Source organism: Condylura cristata, unplaced genomic scaffold (genome assembly GCF_000260355.1).
Source record: "Condylura cristata isolate star-nosed mole 26May11 unplaced genomic scaffold, ConCri1.0 scaffold00041, whole genome shotgun sequence".
NCBI lineage: Eukaryota > Metazoa > Chordata > Mammalia > Eulipotyphla > Talpidae > Condylura > Condylura cristata.
Genome location: NW_004567142.1, coordinates 4,750,982 through 4,769,011, shown reverse-complemented (window position 1 = coordinate 4,769,011; position 18,030 = coordinate 4,750,982). Strand labels below are relative to the sequence as shown.

General features: G+C 57.9%; 2 protein-coding genes across 2 annotated transcripts in view; one reads left to right on the top strand and one right to left on the bottom strand.

Moving 5' to 3' along the window:
• LOC105854451 (orphan sodium- and chloride-dependent neurotransmitter transporter NTT5-like) overlaps nucleotides 1-1,876 on the top strand; it is a 13,035-nt gene extending 11,159 nt beyond the window's left edge. Inside the window, exons 5-9 of the mRNA XM_012733501.1 lie at nucleotides 100-286; nucleotides 479-680; nucleotides 772-931; nucleotides 1,149-1,314; nucleotides 1,391-1,876. Of these exons, the coding sequence (XP_012588955.1) occupies nucleotides 100-286; nucleotides 479-680; nucleotides 772-931; nucleotides 1,149-1,314; nucleotides 1,391-1,876 (1,201 nt within the window). The remainder of the gene's footprint in view (nucleotides 1-99; nucleotides 287-478; nucleotides 681-771; nucleotides 932-1,148; nucleotides 1,315-1,390) is intronic.
• A 3,513-nt stretch (nucleotides 1,877-5,389) lies between these two features.
• The window catches only part of TRPM4 (transient receptor potential cation channel, subfamily M, member 4), a 27,109-nt gene continuing 14,468 nt past the window's right edge, over nucleotides 5,390-18,030 (bottom strand). The window contains exons 14-22 of the mRNA XM_012733689.1: nucleotides 17,356-17,778; nucleotides 11,007-11,139; nucleotides 10,644-10,818; nucleotides 10,331-10,508; nucleotides 7,013-7,206; nucleotides 6,353-6,485; nucleotides 6,106-6,178; nucleotides 5,911-6,016; nucleotides 5,390-5,704 (exon numbers count right to left, since the gene is read on the bottom strand). Of these exons, the coding sequence (XP_012589143.1) occupies nucleotides 5,700-5,704; nucleotides 5,911-6,016; nucleotides 6,106-6,178; nucleotides 6,353-6,485; nucleotides 7,013-7,206; nucleotides 10,331-10,508; nucleotides 10,644-10,818; nucleotides 11,007-11,139; nucleotides 17,356-17,778 (1,420 nt within the window). The 3' untranslated portion in view covers nucleotides 5,390-5,699. The remainder of the gene's footprint in view (nucleotides 5,705-5,910; nucleotides 6,017-6,105; nucleotides 6,179-6,352; nucleotides 6,486-7,012; nucleotides 7,207-10,330; nucleotides 10,509-10,643; nucleotides 10,819-11,006; nucleotides 11,140-17,355; nucleotides 17,779-18,030) is intronic.

Here is an 18,030-nt window from a genome sequence, read left to right as displayed (position 1 = left end):
ACGTTCCCAATGAAGTACGCGGGGGCGGGGGGCGTGCAGAGCCGGTCGGGGTGGCCCCGTGTCCCGGCTGCGGCCCACCTGCCCCTCCGCCCCGCACAGGAGTGTCCGGCAGCTGATGATGCTGGTCAGTGAGGGGCTGCTGCCCCCGTCGGCGACACCGCCCCCCCACATCCAGCTGCAGCCCCCCCTGGACTACCTGGCCTGGGTCGGCAGCCTCCCCCGCAGCCTGCAGCAGCAGATCATCCACCGCTCCCCACCCTGCAGCATCAAGCCGCAGACAGAGAAGGTGCGTTGGGGAGAGGGTACCCCAAAGGGCGCAGGAAGCTGGGGGACCGCGCCCGCCGCCTGCCCTCGGGTCTCCGTCGGCCCGAGGGGAAACAGGTTCAGGCGGGCAAAGCCGGGGGGCTGGCTCCGAACCGGGGCCCACCGTGGGGGCACGGCCGAGCAGGCCTGCGCCCCAGCACCCTCCCGCCCACAGTTCATGGAGGGCCCGGGCCTGGCCTTCGCCGCCTTCTCCCAGGCCGTGACCCTGCTCCCCGGGGCGCCCTTCTGGGCCATCCTCTTCTTCCTCACGCTGCTCGCCCTGGGGCTGAACACCCTGGTGACCTTGGTGGGCGGCCTGGTCTCCCCGCTCCAGAGCACCTTCTCCGTCTGCAGGCGGTACCCCAGGCTGCTCTCAGGTACTGCGGCCTGCCCCGCTGACCCCTGCTGACCCCCGCCCCCCGCTCGGGGCCCGGCCAGCGGCTCAGTGTGGCCCCACGCCTGCCTTAGCGCTCATCTGCTCGGGGGGCTTCCTGGGCAGCCTGGTCTGCGCCAGTGAGGCGGGCAGCTACATCGTGGCCGTGTGTGATGACCTCCTGGTCCCGCTGGCCCTCGTCGCCATCGTGGCCTTCCAGAACGTGACCCTGGCCTGGATCTACGGGGCGAGGAGGTGACGTCTGCCGGGGGCCGGGGGGGAGGCCGGGCCTCTGGAGGCCTGGGGTGTGTCCTGGCCCGCGCCCACCTTGTGAGGAGCCTCGCCAGAAGCGGGGTGCGGGAGGGAGTGGTCTCAGCGCAGCTGGGGTGGGGGCGCCCTCAGCAAGGGCTGAGCTGCCCGGCCGGGTGGGGCCCAGGGCGGCGGGGCGCCCCTGACGCCCGCCGGTGCCCAGGTTCAGGCAGCAGCCGGTCAGCGCCCTGGGCCACCTGCTGTGGCCACAGCTGCCCTGCCTGTGGCGCTTCCTGACGCTGCCGGTGCTGCTGGGCCTCCTGGCCGCCTGCGTCCTGGCGCTCTACCCCGTGGGAGCCGCGCACTACGTGGCCTGGAACAGCTCGGTGGTGAGGCCCCAGCCCGCAGGCCGAGGGGGTGGGGGGCGGCCCCCAGAGACTGAGGCCAGCCCCGCCGGTGTCCCAGGGCCAGGAGGTGCGGCGGCCGCACCCGCAGAGCGCCCTGAGCTGGGTCCGCTTCCTGGGCGTGCTCGCCCTCCTGCCCGTCCCGGCCCACCCTCTGCGCCGCTGGTGGCGCCTGCAGGACCACGAGGCCGCCGAGGCCCCCGGGAGGCCGCCATCCAGGAGGAGGCCCCCCCAGTGGCCCAAGGGCCGCCCGGCCAGGCCCAGCTCCAGGGCGCCCCGGGGCCACAAGAAGAGCGTGAGCTCCCAGCGCCTCACGCCCCTGGCGCCCGCGCCCAAGCACGCCGTGCTGTGGCAGACCAGCCTGACCTCCGCGCAGCCCAGCCAGAGCTCCTGGTCCAGCCTCATGGCCTCCCTGACCTCCTTCCTGTCCGTGTCCCCGAGCCTGCCCCTGGAGGGGGGAGACAGGAGCTCCAGCACGCGGGCCTCGGGGTCGCACCCGGCCCCTCCCGCCCCGCCCGCCCCGCCCGTCCCGCCTCCGCAGGAATAAACCGCTCTGGCAGGTGACCGAGGGCCAGGAGGGGCCTCACTTGACCCGGGGGAGAAGGGGCCCCCGGAGCCCACACCTCTCCTGGACAGGCCCGAGGGGGCGCCCCAGGAAACCCACGGGGCACCACTGGCCAGGGGCCAGCCTTCCCCACACCCTCCAGGGCGCCTCGGAATGACACTCCACCTCGGGCAGCCAACCCGGGAGCCTCACTGGGGGCTCGCTGCAGCCCAGGGCAGCGTGAGCCCCGCCGGCACACTGTCCCCCCCCCCCGTCTTCACCCGCCTGGGCCCCCACCTGGGGCCCAGTCTCGCCTCTCCTGTTGCGTCCTGCTCCTCGGGAGCCAGGGGTCATGGGTGAAGCGGAGGATGCCTGCCGCTGCCCAAAGGGCTCCCCCAGGCCCTAAGTTGGTGTCCGTGAGGTCCCCGCCAGCTCCGCCGCCCCCCGCTGCCCTCACCCTCGGCTGCCTCGGCCTGGGCACACGGGTCCTGCCATGGCGGCCTGTGGCTGAGAGGACAGAGCGCCGGGGGGGGGGGCCGGCCCAGGGCGGGTGGTGCTTCCTCGGCCGACACGCAGACTGGGGGGAGCCTAGTTCCGCCCGCCCCCTCCGCGCCTCGGCTTCGGCTGGCAAGCCCCGAGGCGCACCGAAGCCCAGTGGGTGCTCAGAGGCTTGCCCCTCGCCACCCCCTCCCCTCGCGGGGCCAGGGGCTGCGCGGAGTCGGTCACGGGGAGCCCGAGCTGTAAGGCTGCTTTTGTGCAAGGGCAGGGGCAAGAATCCTGCGCCCGGGCACAGCCCCGGGACGGGCAGCAGCTGACCCCGCAGGCGCCCCTGGGAACTGTCAGTGGAAGTGAGGTGCCTTCTCCTCCCTGGGGAACATGGGCCCGGGAGTGTGACGGGCAGGAGTGGGGTGACGGCAGACAAGCCTCCACCATCAGGCCACGAAGTCTCCAGGATCCACAAAGTCTGGCCCCGCCGGGCCGCCTCTGCAGGTAGAGGCTGCGTGACGGAATCTCTCTTGAGCCTTGAAATGCCTGTCTGGCCCCAAACAGCTCTCGGGGTAACTCGGGGAGCAGGGCTGCCTTGGCACTCAACATGTGGCACTCAACATTTTCAGCTAACCAGGCGGCATGCAGTGGGGGACGATTCAAAAGAGCTGCTCTGTGTAAACTGCCACGTGAAAACAGTATGGAGGGCCCTAAACAATGTGCCAGATGGCCCTGTCGCCAGCCCCCCCACCGCCCCCCACTGGGTGTCCCCGGGAGGTATGGAGACTCATAAAAAAAAACAGGCACCGTGTTCACTGCAGCACGGCTCAGGGCAGCCAAGGTGATGGCCACATGCCCGAGGACAGGGATGGACGAAGGTGTGTGCACGCTCACTCATGCCCACGCTGGAGTACTACTCGGCCATCAAAAAGGTGGCCGTTTGTCATTTATGACACATGGGTGCACCTGAGGGGTTATGCAGGGTAAGAACGCAGGAGAAAGCCAGGTGCCGCGGGAGCCCACTCATGTGCAGGGAGTCAGATCAGACCCTTGCACTCCTAACAAGAGAATGGTTACCCGAGGGCGGGGCCTGAGGCTGAGGGGACACTTGATGGGGGGTGGTGAGTCACACAGTGGCTGGGGGAGGTTCCTCCTGGATCCTACAGTGTTGAAGTCTAAGGTGACCTCGATAAAATACGGGGAGTTGGCACAGCTGTTCCTTCCAAAGATGAACAACTGGCCACCAGGGACATGAAAAGACTTTCGGGTCATCACTCCCTAGGGTGACGCCAATCAAACCCACAGGGAGACGCGCTCCCCTCGTGGAAAACCACAGCCGAGGGCCGGGTCTCCACCACGATGCCCTGAGCCGACGCTGACCCACCAGGCCGCGCCCTTTCCCTAATCACCAGCAAGTGGACACACGTTTCTCTGGAAAGGCCGAGACGCGAGTTTCCAGGCAGCCTCGGGGGTCCAAACGCCCCACGCAGGGGACGCGCCAAGCCTCCCCCGCGGTGCGCCCACGTGGGCATTCTAGGCCCCGGGGCCGGAGTCTGCGTGCTTTGTGCACGTCCCCAGAGGCGAACCCACCGCAGGGTCTCGGCCCCAGAGACGGCAGGAGCGGGCAGGTCCCGTCAGCTGGGGGAGGGAAAGCCCAGCAGAGCGGCCCGGGACGGGAATGTCAGGGCCCAAAGCGCCCCTGGGGCTGGAAACTAGAAAGTGGGCTGCGAGAAGGTGGCAGGCGTTAATGGGGGGCTCTGGGAGGCCCAGGAAAGCTGGAAGCGGGGACTCACCGCAGCAGCCGAGAAAGCACTGCCTCGCGCCGCGCCATGGTGGAAGCGGATAGCCAACACCTGCCCCTTCCTCCGCGCGCAGGCGCGCTCCCGCGCGCTCCCTAGCGCCGCCTGCGGGCAGAGCCGAGCAGGTGCCCGCAAGGACCTGCCTCGCCCGCCCGGCGCAGGTCGCTCTCTAGCGCCGCCTGCGGGCAGAGCCCAACCAGAGGCAGAGGCAGGTCGCGTTGCCGCCTCCCAGGAGGCGAGAGCCCAGCGGGGCGGGCAGACTTGGGGCTGAGAAGTAGCTCAACGAACCAGCCTGCTCGTGGCGGGAGTTCCTGGGCCTTGGCAGCACCTGGCACCTACACACGCAAAGACGGCCCGGATTCCTATCCAAACGCGGCCGCTGTCTAGGTGTGTGGCTGAGTCACGCGTCTGTGCCTTTCGCATCTGCGAAATGGAGACAGCAGAGCGCCCACCTGGGGTGGCGGAGGTGCGGAGTCACCGATTCTGTGTGAAGCGCTTAGCACAAAGCCAAACCTAACCGCACGCTTCACAGCCAGCACTGCTGTTGCTGTAATCACCGTTATTGTCACCACCTGCCACTGCCACTCGTGGTTCTACCTGGGCCGGCCAGACTAACCCGAGTCTTCCAGAGAAACCCGCTTGCCGCCCCACACTCGGCAGCGCTCCACACGGCCGCTGCCCACAGGGGGGCTCCCGCAGCTGGAGCAGGGTGTTTGGGCTCTGCTGTCTGGCTGTGTCGGCTGTCGGGGCGTCCTCGCTATTTAACTAATAACTGCTGTCAGCTCAGCCTTGTCATTACCAGCTTAGTTTGTTATGGGCTGTTTGGTTAAACTGCACGCAGAAGGGTGCACATTTGCCTCCATTCCGTGCGAATGTGGCCTGCAATTTCCCACTAATTAGACTCTTTTTTAAGGACACGTATGCAGTTATCTACTCAAATGCGCATCGTCTGTCCCCCTGTTGCCAAAGCAGATGTACAGGCGCCACCCCCACTCCAGGGGATAATTTGCTTATTATCACCATGTTTTTCCACTAGAGAGTAGCAACTGGGGGCCGGGGTGCAAACCGAAGTGAAAGTATTCAAAATAGTGCAGACAAGAGGTGCTGCACAGGCAGACCGAGGGAAGACTGGTGGGACTGGAGGTGCAACAGAGAATCGACCAAGGGCCCGCAGCCCCCGAAAGCCCCGAGACACCCTCCAGTTCCCCAAGCACCCAGACCCGGCTCTTGTGAAAAGGCTTTATTTCCTCAGTGTGAGGAGCTGTGAGCGGGCGCTGGAGTCTCCCACCCCAGACGCCCCGCAGCCTCTGCCCGCGGCTGTGGCAGGGCACTCAGGCCCCGCGCGGGCTCCGGGACCCTCCTCGCGGGGGCCAAGGGGGCGGCCACTGCGGCCCACGTGGACGGCTTCCCCCGCGGTGGTGCTGGCAGCCGCCAGAGGTAGTCCACGGCAAGGGCCGGCTCAAGGTCAAAGCCCGAAGGGGGGGCCCTACTCTGCAAGCAGCCCCCCGAGGGGGCCACTCAGTGACTTCCGCCCACAGGGCTCAATCTGGGGAAAGAGAACAGGTGAAGGGGATGAAAGGGCATTGGCAAAAAAGGGGGGAAGCGCGACGAGCCCAGGGGAGGGCAAGAGAGAGATGCAGGGGCCAAAGGGGCGGCCACGCGGGGAAGACACGCGATGACACAGGCCCAGGGGCTCGGACGCAGGGGCAGGTGGGACGGCGGCGGCCGACACGGCGGGCCCTGAACACTGACCTCTGGGACCGCGTGGGGAGGGGGGCGGCGGCCCTCCTGGGGGCAGCAGTGAAGAGCGGCTCAGGGCCTCGGCCACCCAGCCCAGGACGCGGTTGCAGTGCTGGACCTGGTTTGGGGGGGGCGAGGAGGAAAGTCAGACCCTGGCCCCCACCGCCCCCCACGAGGCCACATCTCCCTGGCCGGGCCGACCCTCACCTCCTGCTCCAGTCCTTTCAGACGCTGCTCATACTCGCGGATCTGCCTCAGATGCTTCAAGGCCGTGTCCACCCTTGGGGACCCAGGGCATGAGGGCGGGCAGCCCGCTGGCCCCGACCCCCAAGGAGTGCCGCCCCGCCCCCCCCCGGGCGCCACCACCTCGCCCCCATGCCTGCCGCTGCTCTTCGCCAGCCCAGGCGCTCAACTCAGTTCCAGAGATTCCGCCCGCCCCAGACCCCGCCCTCACTTCTGCGAGGTGCGCTTGAGACGTTCAGAATCACTTTCCCGATTGTCCCGCGCACGGGCCAGCAGGAAATTCTCCTTCTGCACCGATTCCCAGGTCAGCAGCCTGCGCTCGGCTTCCTTGGAGAGGCGGACCCCTGTGGGGCGGAGTCAGGAGTCAAGGGCCGCCCCTCGGGCCACGCCTCCGGGCCCAGGGCTCCGCCGGCCACGCCCCGTGCGGCCCTAGGCCACGCCTCCGGGCCCAGCGCTCCGCCGGCCACGCCCCGTGCGGCCCTAGGCCACGCCTCCGGGCCCTGCGCTCCGCCGGCCACGCCCCGTGCGGCCCTAGGCCACGCCTCCGGGCCCAGCGCTCCGCCGGCCACGCCCCGTGCGGCCCTAGGCCACGCCTCCGGGCCCAGCGCTCCGCCGGCCACGCCCCGTGCGGCCCTAGGCCACGCCTCCGGGCCCAGCGCTCCGCCGGCCACGCCCCGTGCGGCCCTAGGCCACGCCTCCGGGCCCAGCGCTCCGCCGGCCACGCCCCGTGCGGCCCTAGGCCACGCCTCCGGGCCCTGCGCTCCGCCGGCCACGCCCGGACCTGGCAGCCTCAGCCCCGCCCACCAGCCCTCCCGGGCTGTCCTTGCTCTCCGCGTCCTGCCTCCCTTTTGAGCTCAAACCCGGCTCTCACGAAAATGCTGGAAGGCCGGGGAGGACGGTGTATTGTCCCAGGTCCTCCGAAATCGCCTGAGGAGGAGCCGCACGTGAGAGATGAAGATGAGGGGCGGGGCCAGCGCGGGGCGAGAGTGAAACTCCCGGATGAGGCTGTAGCGCTGCGCCTTCCAGTAGAGATCGCTGTTTCCTTGAACTTTGCCGAAGGTGTGGCTGTGGGGAGCAGAGGTGAAGGGTCACTGGGGGTCACCAGGGTCTGGCCCGCGGTTCAGAATTAGCTATCAGGCAGCAGCTAAACAGAGGTAGCAGGCAGAGGTCGGGTTCAACAAAGTCAGATTACTTCTAAATGTGGCTTAAAATTGAGTTAGGAAGGCTGAGAGTCAGAGGGCAAGCTGGGGATGGTATCATCAGTTAGGGCAGATGTTGGCGTGAGGCCCAAAAATCAGCCTGGTCACAGATAACTAAAACTGGACGTGGGACATACGATCATACTGACCTTATAGAAATAAAAAAGGATTATAAAAGAATACTATCAACTATGTTCCAACAAATAAGGTAACCTAGATAAAAGGGTCAAAATCTTAAAAACACAAATTACCTGTGATGACTCAAGAAAATATCAGAAAAGTTTCTCAAACGACTTGTAATAGATGGAGTCACTAATCAAAAAATGTCCCAATCAAACCAGCCCAGGGCCAGAAGTCTTCACTAATGAATTCTACCAAGAATTAACACCAACCCTCAAATTCTTCAGTGCCATCACATCAAAGGCAGATACAGATGCCACAAGAAAAGGAAACAGCCGACCAATATCCTATATGAATATATGGGCAAAAATCCCCTGCGATTACTAGGAAGCTTGACTCAGCTGCATATTAAACGGATTATACACCATGACCAGGTGGGGTTTATCCCAGTGATGCAAAGGTAGTTCAACATACAAAAATCAACTCACGTGACACAGAGACAGTCATTTGACAAAATGAAACATACTTTCATGGCTAAAAAAAAAAATAAAAAAAGTAGGAGTAGAAGGAAACTCCCTCAATGCAGTAAAAGGCATTTATGGAGAAGACACAGGTAACATCACACTCAATGAAAAACTGAACATTTCCTCCTAAAACCAGGAGCCAGACAAGAAAGTCTATTTCAACACTACTATACATTGTTGTACTAGAACTTCTAGCCAGAGTAATTAAACACGAGAAATAAAACGCATCCAAATTGGATCAGAAAGAATAAAACTATATTCACAGATGACATAATCCTATACATAGAAAATCCCAAGAAAACTAACAGAGCTTATAAGTGGAGTCGGCAAAATTGCAGAACACAAAATCAGCTAACAAAATCAAGTGTATTTCTATATGCTTGTAATGGACAATTAAAAGAAAAGGGGAGGGAGTTAAGAAAGCAATTTCATTTCTAACAGATTCTAAAAGAAAAAAGGAACCAGAAATAAATTCAGTCAAAAAGGTGAAAGACTTACTCACTGAAATTATAAAATAATGCTGAGAGAAACTGCAAAGTCCTGAATAAATGGAAAGACATCCTGTATCCATGAATAGAGTTATATGATGCCAACACTACCTAAAGCAACCCACAGATCTGACCCTGTTCCGGTCAACATTCCGATCAACTCTATAGAAATGGAACAGCTGACCCCCAAATTCCTAAGGGGCAGCCGAAATAATCTTGAAAAAGAACAAATTGGAAAACTCACATTTTCCAGTTTCAAAATTTACTACCAAATCAAGAGGGTGCAGTAGCAATGTAGCAGGAGACACAGCTCACAGAGGCACGGAATTGAGGCTCCAGAAATAAACTCACCCTTCTGTGAGTGTTACAGGTTCAATGGTGTCCCCCTCAAGAAAGATACATGAAGACTAACCACTGGTACCAACGAGACCTTCTTTGGAGACAGAATGTTCACAGAGAAGATCGAGCTAACATGGCAACTGCCATGGCCCTCACCCAGCAGGGCCGCGTGGCCAAGGGGGAGGGCTCACACGGACATGCGCTCGGAGGAGCAGGGGAGACAAAGGCTGAGCCTGGGGTGTGGCTTCACAAACCAAGGGCTCCGGAAAGCCTCCTGAAGTCAGGAGAGAGGCTGCGAGCAGGCAGGAAACCACCCATCCATGAGCGCTGTGGGTTGCCTATGCCCTGCACAGCCTCAGGGGCCTCACGCCTCACCGAAACTCGAACTTGGACATCTGGCTGCCAGAACTTGGAAAGAATGCAGCTCCGTTATTTAAAACCCCCCACCTTTTGGCATTTTGTTAGGGACATCCTGGGGAACTAATACAATGACCACTTGGTTTTTAACAAAGATGCCAAGTCCATTTAATAAGGGAAAAACTATCTTCACAAACAGGCCTTGAAAAACTGGGTCGCCATAGGCAAAAAGAATGAAGGTGGACCTTTTCGGGCACCATATACAAAAGGTAAGTCAGAACGGGCAACGACCTGCGTGCAAGCGCTGAATCCCTGGGACAGAAGAGTAAGCACCTCCCCCTCCTGACCTTGGACTTGCAGTGAGTCCTTAGCTGTAGGCCCACCAGTGCCTCCGAAGGAAAAACAGATAAACTGAATTTCTTCAAAATGTAAAATGTCTGTGCATCAAGCAAAAGAAAAGGATCAGAAGACTGGATAACATTTTACAAATCATGTATGTGACAGTTTAATATACCAACACCTGAATTAGCAGCTGTAATAAGAAGAAAGAGGACATAAAACTTAGAAAAAAACAAGGCAGGCCCTTCCTGGTGGCGCAGTGGGTTAAGACACAACACCACACGCAAGCCGCGGCCGCTCCAGAGCCAGTGAGATCCCTGGCCAGCGAGGTGGCCCTGACCTGCCCACTGCTCCCCTCAGCAGTGGACTTCATCAGCCACCATGTCCTGCTCCCCACTCTGTCTCTGGTGAATCCTCTCACCCCCTGCACCTCTGACCTTCACCTCAGCTTTTATATGCATAAATAAATAAATCTTTTTAAAAAAGTGACTAATGGTGGTGAGTGTCGTGCAACATTATGAATGTAAATAATGCCACGATCTGGTACACTTCAAAAATAGACCAAAGGACAAATTTTATATTACCTATATTTTGCCATAATTAAAAAAAAAAATCTTTCAGTGTTGGACATGGGCTCAGGGAGATGATCAGAGCCAAAAGTCAAGGTCAGGAGCAGAGTCTGGCGGGTCAGGGGCCAAGTTCAAGGTCCAGCTGTAGACTGAGTCAGGCTGGGTGTACGGCTCATGTTAAGGTCAAGGTCATGGTGGGGTCAGTCTCCTGGGAGTCAAGTCAGGCTGGGAGATGGGGGGGGTGGGCCCCTCACCTGAACATGGCGATGAGCAAGTTGAGCAGCAGGATGTTGGCCACCAGTAGGAAGACGATGAGCAGGAGCACCACCAGCCAGTTGGCATAAAGTGAGACACAAGCGCCGGCCTGGGGCCCCACCGGTTGCGCCCAGAAGCCATAGTCGGATGAGCAGTTGACGTGCTTCATCAAGACCACTGTGAAGGGAGACACTCAGAGATGCGACCCGAGGCCTGGGAAGACAGAAGGCAGAAGGGCGTGGGGAAGCCCAGAGAGAGCGGCATAGGGGCCCAGAGAGGCACTGGAGGGCTCGGGTCCTCCTCCCACCTCACCGTCCATCTCCTCCTGGGGTATCTGTCCGAAGATTTGCAGGTACGGCCGGTAGAAGACGCGGCGCAGGATGCTTGGAAGCTCACGGTCACGGGGCCTGAGAAGTCCCTCGGTGGCCACCCCATAGGCGACCAGCCACACGCCGAGGAAGAAGAGGAAGAAGAAGACGTCCTTCATCTGCAGCAGAGGAAGATGAGACAGCCTGGTCCTGTCCTGCCCTCTCTGGGCCTACCCCTGCCGGCCATGGCCCCGCCCCACCTGCCCGGACCACGCCCCTGTCCACCATGGCCCCGCCCCCTGCCAGCCCCGCCTCCACCGAGTCCCAGCCCACCTATCAGGGCCCCCACCCCGTGCCCTTCCCTCACCATCTTGTTCACAATGACGATCTTGGGGCCCAGCTGTTTGTTGACGGTGAAGATGTGCAGCAGCCGCAGCGTGAACACCATGAAGTCAAGGCAGAGGACGGTGCGGCCCAGGTCATACAGGCCTGGGATCAGCCTGGGGGTTGGGGAGACACGCAGGACTCACTCGTGGGTCAGAGGGTGCAAAGGAAAACCCCGGCTTCCCAGCCCCAGGCTGCGGGTGAAGCTGTGGCCTCTTTGGGACTGCCACCAGGACCCTTTGATTTATTCCGATTTTTTCAGTTGCTGAGCTGGGCGGCAGGGCTGGTCCCTGAGGCCCCGGAAGGATAAGGACAGCCTTAGCAAACAGCAGGGAGGCCCCGCCACAATCAGTGTGGGAAAAGTGCTGGAGTATTTCTCCAACTATAAAGGTAAAGAGTTCCAGGCGACCAGTACCCAGAAGACAATGCAACCAAAAAGGCGGGCGGGCTAAGAGGTGACACAGGGCCCTCCCTGGGGCGCGGAGGGTTAAAGCACAGCACCAAGAAGTTACTTTAGCATGAGTTCAAGTCCTGGCCCCAGAGGTGACACGCGTGGGCAGGCCTCTCCTGACCCACCGCCTGCTCCCCTCAGCAGTGTACTTCGCGTTGGGAGTGACCACATGTGGAGATTTGCTGAGGGACTGGATAAGGGCAGTAATAAATTAGGCCTTGCATCCAGTTAACTGGGCCTTGCATCCGGGATGGGACTAGCTGAAGGTGACAGCGAACTGGGCCTCACATCAAGGACACAGCCATGAGTCACTCCTTTGGAATCTGAACTTAGGACCTAGATAGGAGACCCTCCCCCTTTATTGAGTTGGCAGTAGCTGCGGACCCCACTCTAGGGGCTCCGTCTCAGCTGCTGGGCTCCGTATTGCCCGGGAGCAATAAACTCTGCTTGCTCAGCCTTTCTGCCTCCCGCCTTCCTTTCTTGCCGGAGGGTCACAGAAGCCGGGACGAAACACTTTGTCCATCTGCCTGTTCTGCTCCCCGCTCTGTCACCTGTGAACCTTCTCACAGCCCTGCACCTCTGGCCTGATAACACAATGCACAGCATAAAGCTAAATAGCTAATAACATTGGCAAACACTGTGGGAAAATAAAAATTATATCCCTGTTTGTATTATGTTCTTGAACTCTGCAGAGTTAAAACCTAGACTAAAACGCAAAACATTGAAACACTAAGACAAAAGTCCAGGACAGCTTCCCGTGCTCACGGCAGGGTAAGAACTCAGTTTTTAAAAAGCTGCTAAAAGCCAGGCAGCTCCTGCCCGCCTGTGCCTGCAGGGGCCTCTCTCTTTCCTTCCCTTTTCCTATCAGAAAAATATAAATGTAAGCCAGAAAAGGTCTTATCTACAAGCCACAAAATCACAAGAAGGAAATGATTGAGTACTTTGACACATACAAGATTTGTGCATCCGAAGATAAGGCGGCTCTGAGCGACTGAGAAATGCAAAATTTCCTGCCAAACACACGCAGAGCCTGGTACCCTAGAAAACATCAGACAGACCCAAACAGGCAAATTCTACAAAAGAATTGGGCTGGCTTGTCCAAAAGAGTTAAAGGTCGTCAAAGCCAAAAAAGGGACTAAGAAGTGTTCCAGGACAGAAAAGATTAAGGCGACACGCCAACACGCGCCAAGCAAAGATGGCAGCAGCTCTCGGGTTAGCGCCTGAGCCAGAAAGGCCGCCCGGGACAAGCGGTGCAACTCGCAGGGAAGAAGGACGGAGAAGAAAGGGGAGAAAGAGAAGGACGGAGAAAAGACAGAGAGAGGGACCGCACTGGTGGCTGAGGGTGACGTGTCAGCAAGCTTTCCTGGTTTTCCTGTGTTGGACGTTGGCATTCGGGAGACCTGGGAGAAAGGTGTGAGAGAATTCGCCGAACTGTTTTGGTAATGTTGTTCTTAAGTTGTGGGATACTTCAACATAAAAAGTTGAAGAAGAAAAGGAAATATACAAAAGTGAAAGCGGAAGCCTGTGATTGGCACCAAAGGCTGGGACCCAGAGCATGCGGAGAGCATGCACCCAGGCAAACGTGGCACCCGCAGAAGTCTGGCCTACATGGACAGGTGACATGCAGGCAGGAGAGTGGACAGGTGGAGCAACAGACAGAAGACAGACGACAGACAGATTTGTGTGGACATGCAAGGGCAATAAACACTTTTATAATTGGACAAAGGACATGAAAAGGCAACTGACTTAAGTACATGGGGTCATTAGGTATGAGGAGACCTGACAGTAGTCAGGGATGCATGAACGAAAATGAGGGGCCGTTTTACCCATCGGACCGACCAACGGTAATGTCAAAGAAAGGTCAAGGTTAAAGTGAGCTACATTTCAGGTGGAAAATGTCAGGTAGTGACAATCACGTCCTCCAGGGGGCGCTCTCTCACCCAACTGATGCGCAGGGAAGTCAGTCCGGGTATTCTACAAGGAAATCCGACCTGCGAAGGAGTATGTACCTGCGCCCTTTGGCCCAAAAAGCTTAAATGTGGAACGTAAATTTTTACTACTTTGAAATACAAACGTCATAAACAAACAATTGTACATCGGGAGATATTGGCCAAAGGGAAAAAAAATTCATTAATTCAATTCTGGAGAAATTTCTCCCTGGTAAACAGGGGCCTCAGGATTTTTTTCCCCATGCAAAAATTCTTCCCTTGATAGAGAGACAGTGAGTTAACACAATCTTTAAAACATCCCTGGTATTCCCAGAGCATGGTAGCACTTGGCCTCTCCATCTCAAAAGACACAATCCAAAAGACAAGAGATAAACAGGGCATCCTGTTCTGCAAAACACTGTTATCTTGCTGCCTGAATCAATTATTCATTCCCAGCTGCTCCTCACATCTAAAGAGCAGGCTGAGGAGAGCAGGTAGGCACGGCCATCAACTGCCCAGGTACCTCCTCACCAGCGTGCATCTGCAAAGATCTATCTGGGCCGCCAGTGTTTGGACTTTACTTAAAATGAAAGGAAGGGAAGGAGAGAAGGAGGCAGGGAACAGGCAAGGGGTGAGAGGGGAGGAAGAACACAATGAAGACAGACACTCCCTGGTGGCCTGCAGTGAGGTCTCAGACTGTGATAACAGCAGCCCCTGCAGCAGGGGTTCGATCCCCGGCCAGGGAGGGAGCCTCAGGGCGCAGCAGACCCCTCCTGTCTCCCCACTGCTCCCCCAGCAGTGGATCTCAGTGGCTCTGTCTGTTCTGTTCCCCACTTGGTCTCTGGTGAATCCTCTCAACCCCTATAGCTCTGGTCTACACCCCAGTTCTTCTACACCAAATTAATAAAATTAAAATAAAAAAGCTGAGCAATCTCATCCTATTCTCTTGAGTTGAAAATATAAGAGATTTTGTTGAGAAACTTTCTGCCTGACTTCTGTCTGTTGAAGTTCAGAGTTTCTGTCTCACTGCCTTATGAAAAGAATTAATCCATTCAATTCTGGCAAGAAGTCTGTTTTGTCTGATCTTGAGCAAAAAAAAAAAAAAGCTAAAACCGCTTCTGGAATCTGATACAGCATTTTCAAAGAACAGGTATGTTTGCAAATACTGTCAATGGAAATGACGAGAGTATTGCAAAGAGAGAGTTGCCATGGGCCGCCCTGGTGCAGGGGTTAAGTCTCAGCACTATAAAGCTGCCCGCAGCCACTGCAGCACGAGTTCAATCCCCGGCCAGGGAGTGACCACAGGCCGCAGGAGACCTCTCCTGCCTCTCCACTGCTCCCCTCAGCAGTAGATTTCAGTAGATTTGCCTATTCTGCTCCCCACTCTGTTTCTGGTGAATCCTCTCACCCCCTGCACCTCTGGCCTCTGGCCTCCACCCCAGTTCTTGTATGCATAAATAAATAAAAATAAATATTTTTAAAAGAAAAAAGTTGCCAAAGAATATATAACATGTCATTTGTGTAGCAGAGGTGTATGTCCATGTGTCCATGTAAGTGCACAGAGAAAGAACATGCAGGATGTACCCCAAACTGGTGATGAGGTAACTGATGCAGAGAGAAGACGCCTGAAGTGAAGAGAAGACACCTGCAGTGACTGAGGAAAATCATTGTTTTCTGGCCTGTGTCTGTCATTTATATGTTCAACCTTCTTCAGTGAGGGCAACTTCTGCATTTCTTTAGTAATAGACTATGTTTCAAAGATGTCTGAAGCTATCGGATGAGATATATGTGACCTGAGTCTATCATTTTGCATGAGAAAACAGGGCAAGAGATGCTCAGAAAACCATCTCGGGACAGAGGAGTCCTTCGGAAGTTAGGGGGCCAAAAGAAGGGACCCAGAGTTTGGGAAGGACAAAGGAAGAGCCAGAGACAGCTAAGCTGAGGCCTGAAAGTACAGGAGTTGACCAAGGAGAAAAGGGAAAAGTATTTTGGAAAGTGGAACAGCATGTGCCGAGACCCGATGACAAGACAATTTATCTGCCCCCCCCAATTTTTCACGCGTCCTTTGCGCCCCTCTAAACACTACACACCGTGTTCTGGGAACTGGACAGAACTAACCAACATTACATCAGCCCAGTGGCAGCAACAGAAAATATTTGAGGGGAATTCCTCACAAGTCATGTTTCATAAATTAGCTAAGAAATGGCAGAAACAATCAAGGTGTTTGTAGACTAAAAAGGTGACACTCGAGCCAAATGAAACTTGAAACTATGAAACTTGACCTGGAAAATCTAGCCATGACAGAAATAAAAAGCCATAGGATAAAATTCACAATGCATACCCCACATTTTGGCAAAATTCCATGTGAATAAGAACACAGATGATGAAGCAATACTTGTAAAACTTAACGCAAACGATCATTAACCAAGCTGAAATAATTTCAGTCTGAAAAAAAAAATAACTGAAGCCAGTGTCATGGCCCCGCCTACAAAACTGATGGAGGACATTTCCTGAAGCTGCAATAGGCTTGGTCTATTTACTCCTTCCTTGGTAAGAATTCCTCCGCCCGCTAAAATTCTGATTATAATTTTGTAGCTGCATAGATTCAAATTGTCAGGGCTCGAGGTCAAAGTTCCCTCCTCTGAGATGAGGCAGCTCTCCCAGATGGGCGTGGAGATGAAGAGAGGAGAAAAAAATAGAGACAGCCGGGCCTGGCCAGCGAAGGCTGGGCCCAGACCGGACGGCTCTGGGGGACAGTGGGGCCCTGCGGGGGGCTGGGCTGCAGGGAAGGGCTGGAGTCCAGGCACGAGCCAGGTGGGAGGGGGCCCTGGGGGTGGACGGGAGCCTGGGACGGACAGCGTGGGCTGGAGGCCAGGAGGGGCAGTGAGCAGGGCGCAGGGCTTCCACACTTGGAGGAAGTGGAGGGCCAGGAAGACGGTGGTGCCAGTGTGTGGCAGAATACTGTGAACCCAGCAGGGGACACGGCAGCAACAAAGTTGGGTTTGGGGCTCAGTTAAACAGCCGAGGAGAGTGGGGTTCTCAGCTGACCCCTGTCATCCCCAGAGGGGACATCAGGTGTGAGCAAAGTGCTTCCACACTGAAGGGCTTTTGTCACTGGCCTTTAAGAATAAGGGGACGGCCCCCCTGGTGGCAGGGGCTGAGTCTCAGCGCTGTGAAGCTGTCCGCAGCCCCTGCAGCGCGAGTTCGATCCCCGGCCAGCGAGTGACCCACATGGCAGCAGGCCTCTCCTGTCTCCCCGCTGCTCCCTCAGCCGTGGATTTCAGTCAGTCGGCCTGTTCTGCTCCCCGCTCTGTCTCTGGTGAATTCTCTCAACCCCTCAACCTCTGGCCTATACCCCAGTTCTTCTATGCAAAAATAAATGAAATAAATCTTTAAAAATCTATAATGAACAGCCATATACCAGAGACATTTTGTGGGGGGTGGAATGGGGAATGCGATCAAAAACGGGGGGGTGAGGGGAAGGAAGTGCAAGGGACTATGGTGATGGCACAGGTTGACTTGGTGATGGGAAACCCACGGGGGTTACAACTGAGATGAAAAAAAAATGTACAAAATAATGTAAAAATAAACTGTTATATTACTTAAAAAATAAAAATAAAAAAAGAATTAAATGGGGCCCTGCCTGATGGCACAGCGGTGGCACTATGGAGCTGGCCGCAGCCGCTTGGGCAAGAGTTTGATCCCAGCCGGGGAGGGACCCCAGGGCGCAGCAGACCCCTCCTGTCTCCCCGCTGCTCCCTCAGCAGTGGACTTCAGTGACTCTGCCTGTCTGCCCCCCACTGTCTCTGGGGCGTCCTCTCACATCCTGCACCTCCGGCCTGTACCCCAGTTCTGTGTGCATCAATAAATAAAGCTTTGGAGAAGCCAGGGGCCGGGCGCCCCTGCAGGCAGGCGGGGGGCACCCCTGGCCCGCGCCGCGGGGGGCCACTCACCGGCAGCCCACGCCCAGCAGGAAGCAGGCGAGGGCCACTAGGTCGCACTGGTTCCAGGTGTCCGAGAGGTAGAGATGCAGCCGGTGGCGCAGCGGGGCCTGGCCGGGGCCGGGCCCGGGCCCGCGCGCCGAGAGGCTGCCCCAGCCGCCGCCGAGGCCCTGGCGGAACTCCTCGCACAGCAGCGTGAAGGCCCAGAAGTACAGCAGCAGCTCCAGGCCGCCGGGCGGCTCCGGCTGGAAGTCGATGAGCAGCACGCGGGCGAAGAGCAGCAGGAAGAGCAGGTAGCTGACCACGTTGCCCAGGAAGGCCGTGACCGGGGCGCCCCAGAAGTGGGGCCAGCGGCGCAGGCGCGGGGAGAACCCCCCACAGCAGCCCCGCTGGCGGGGTTGCCTCGACCCCCGCAAAGGCGTCTTCTCGGGAGGCCTGGGCGAGATGGAGAGAAGGGGAGAGGGTGGGCCCGACCTGCAGCACCGGTGTCCCTCGGGGCTCCCTGCCCCCCACTGGCCGCCGCCCCGCAACGAGTCCCATTCCTGGCCAGGGAGGGACCCCCAGGGCGCAGCAGGCCCCTCCTAGCCCCCTCAGCAGTGCACTTCATCAGTCGGCCTGTTCTGCTCCCCCCTCTGTCTCTGGGGACTCCTCTCACCGCCCCTGCACCTCTGGCCTGCACCCCAGTTC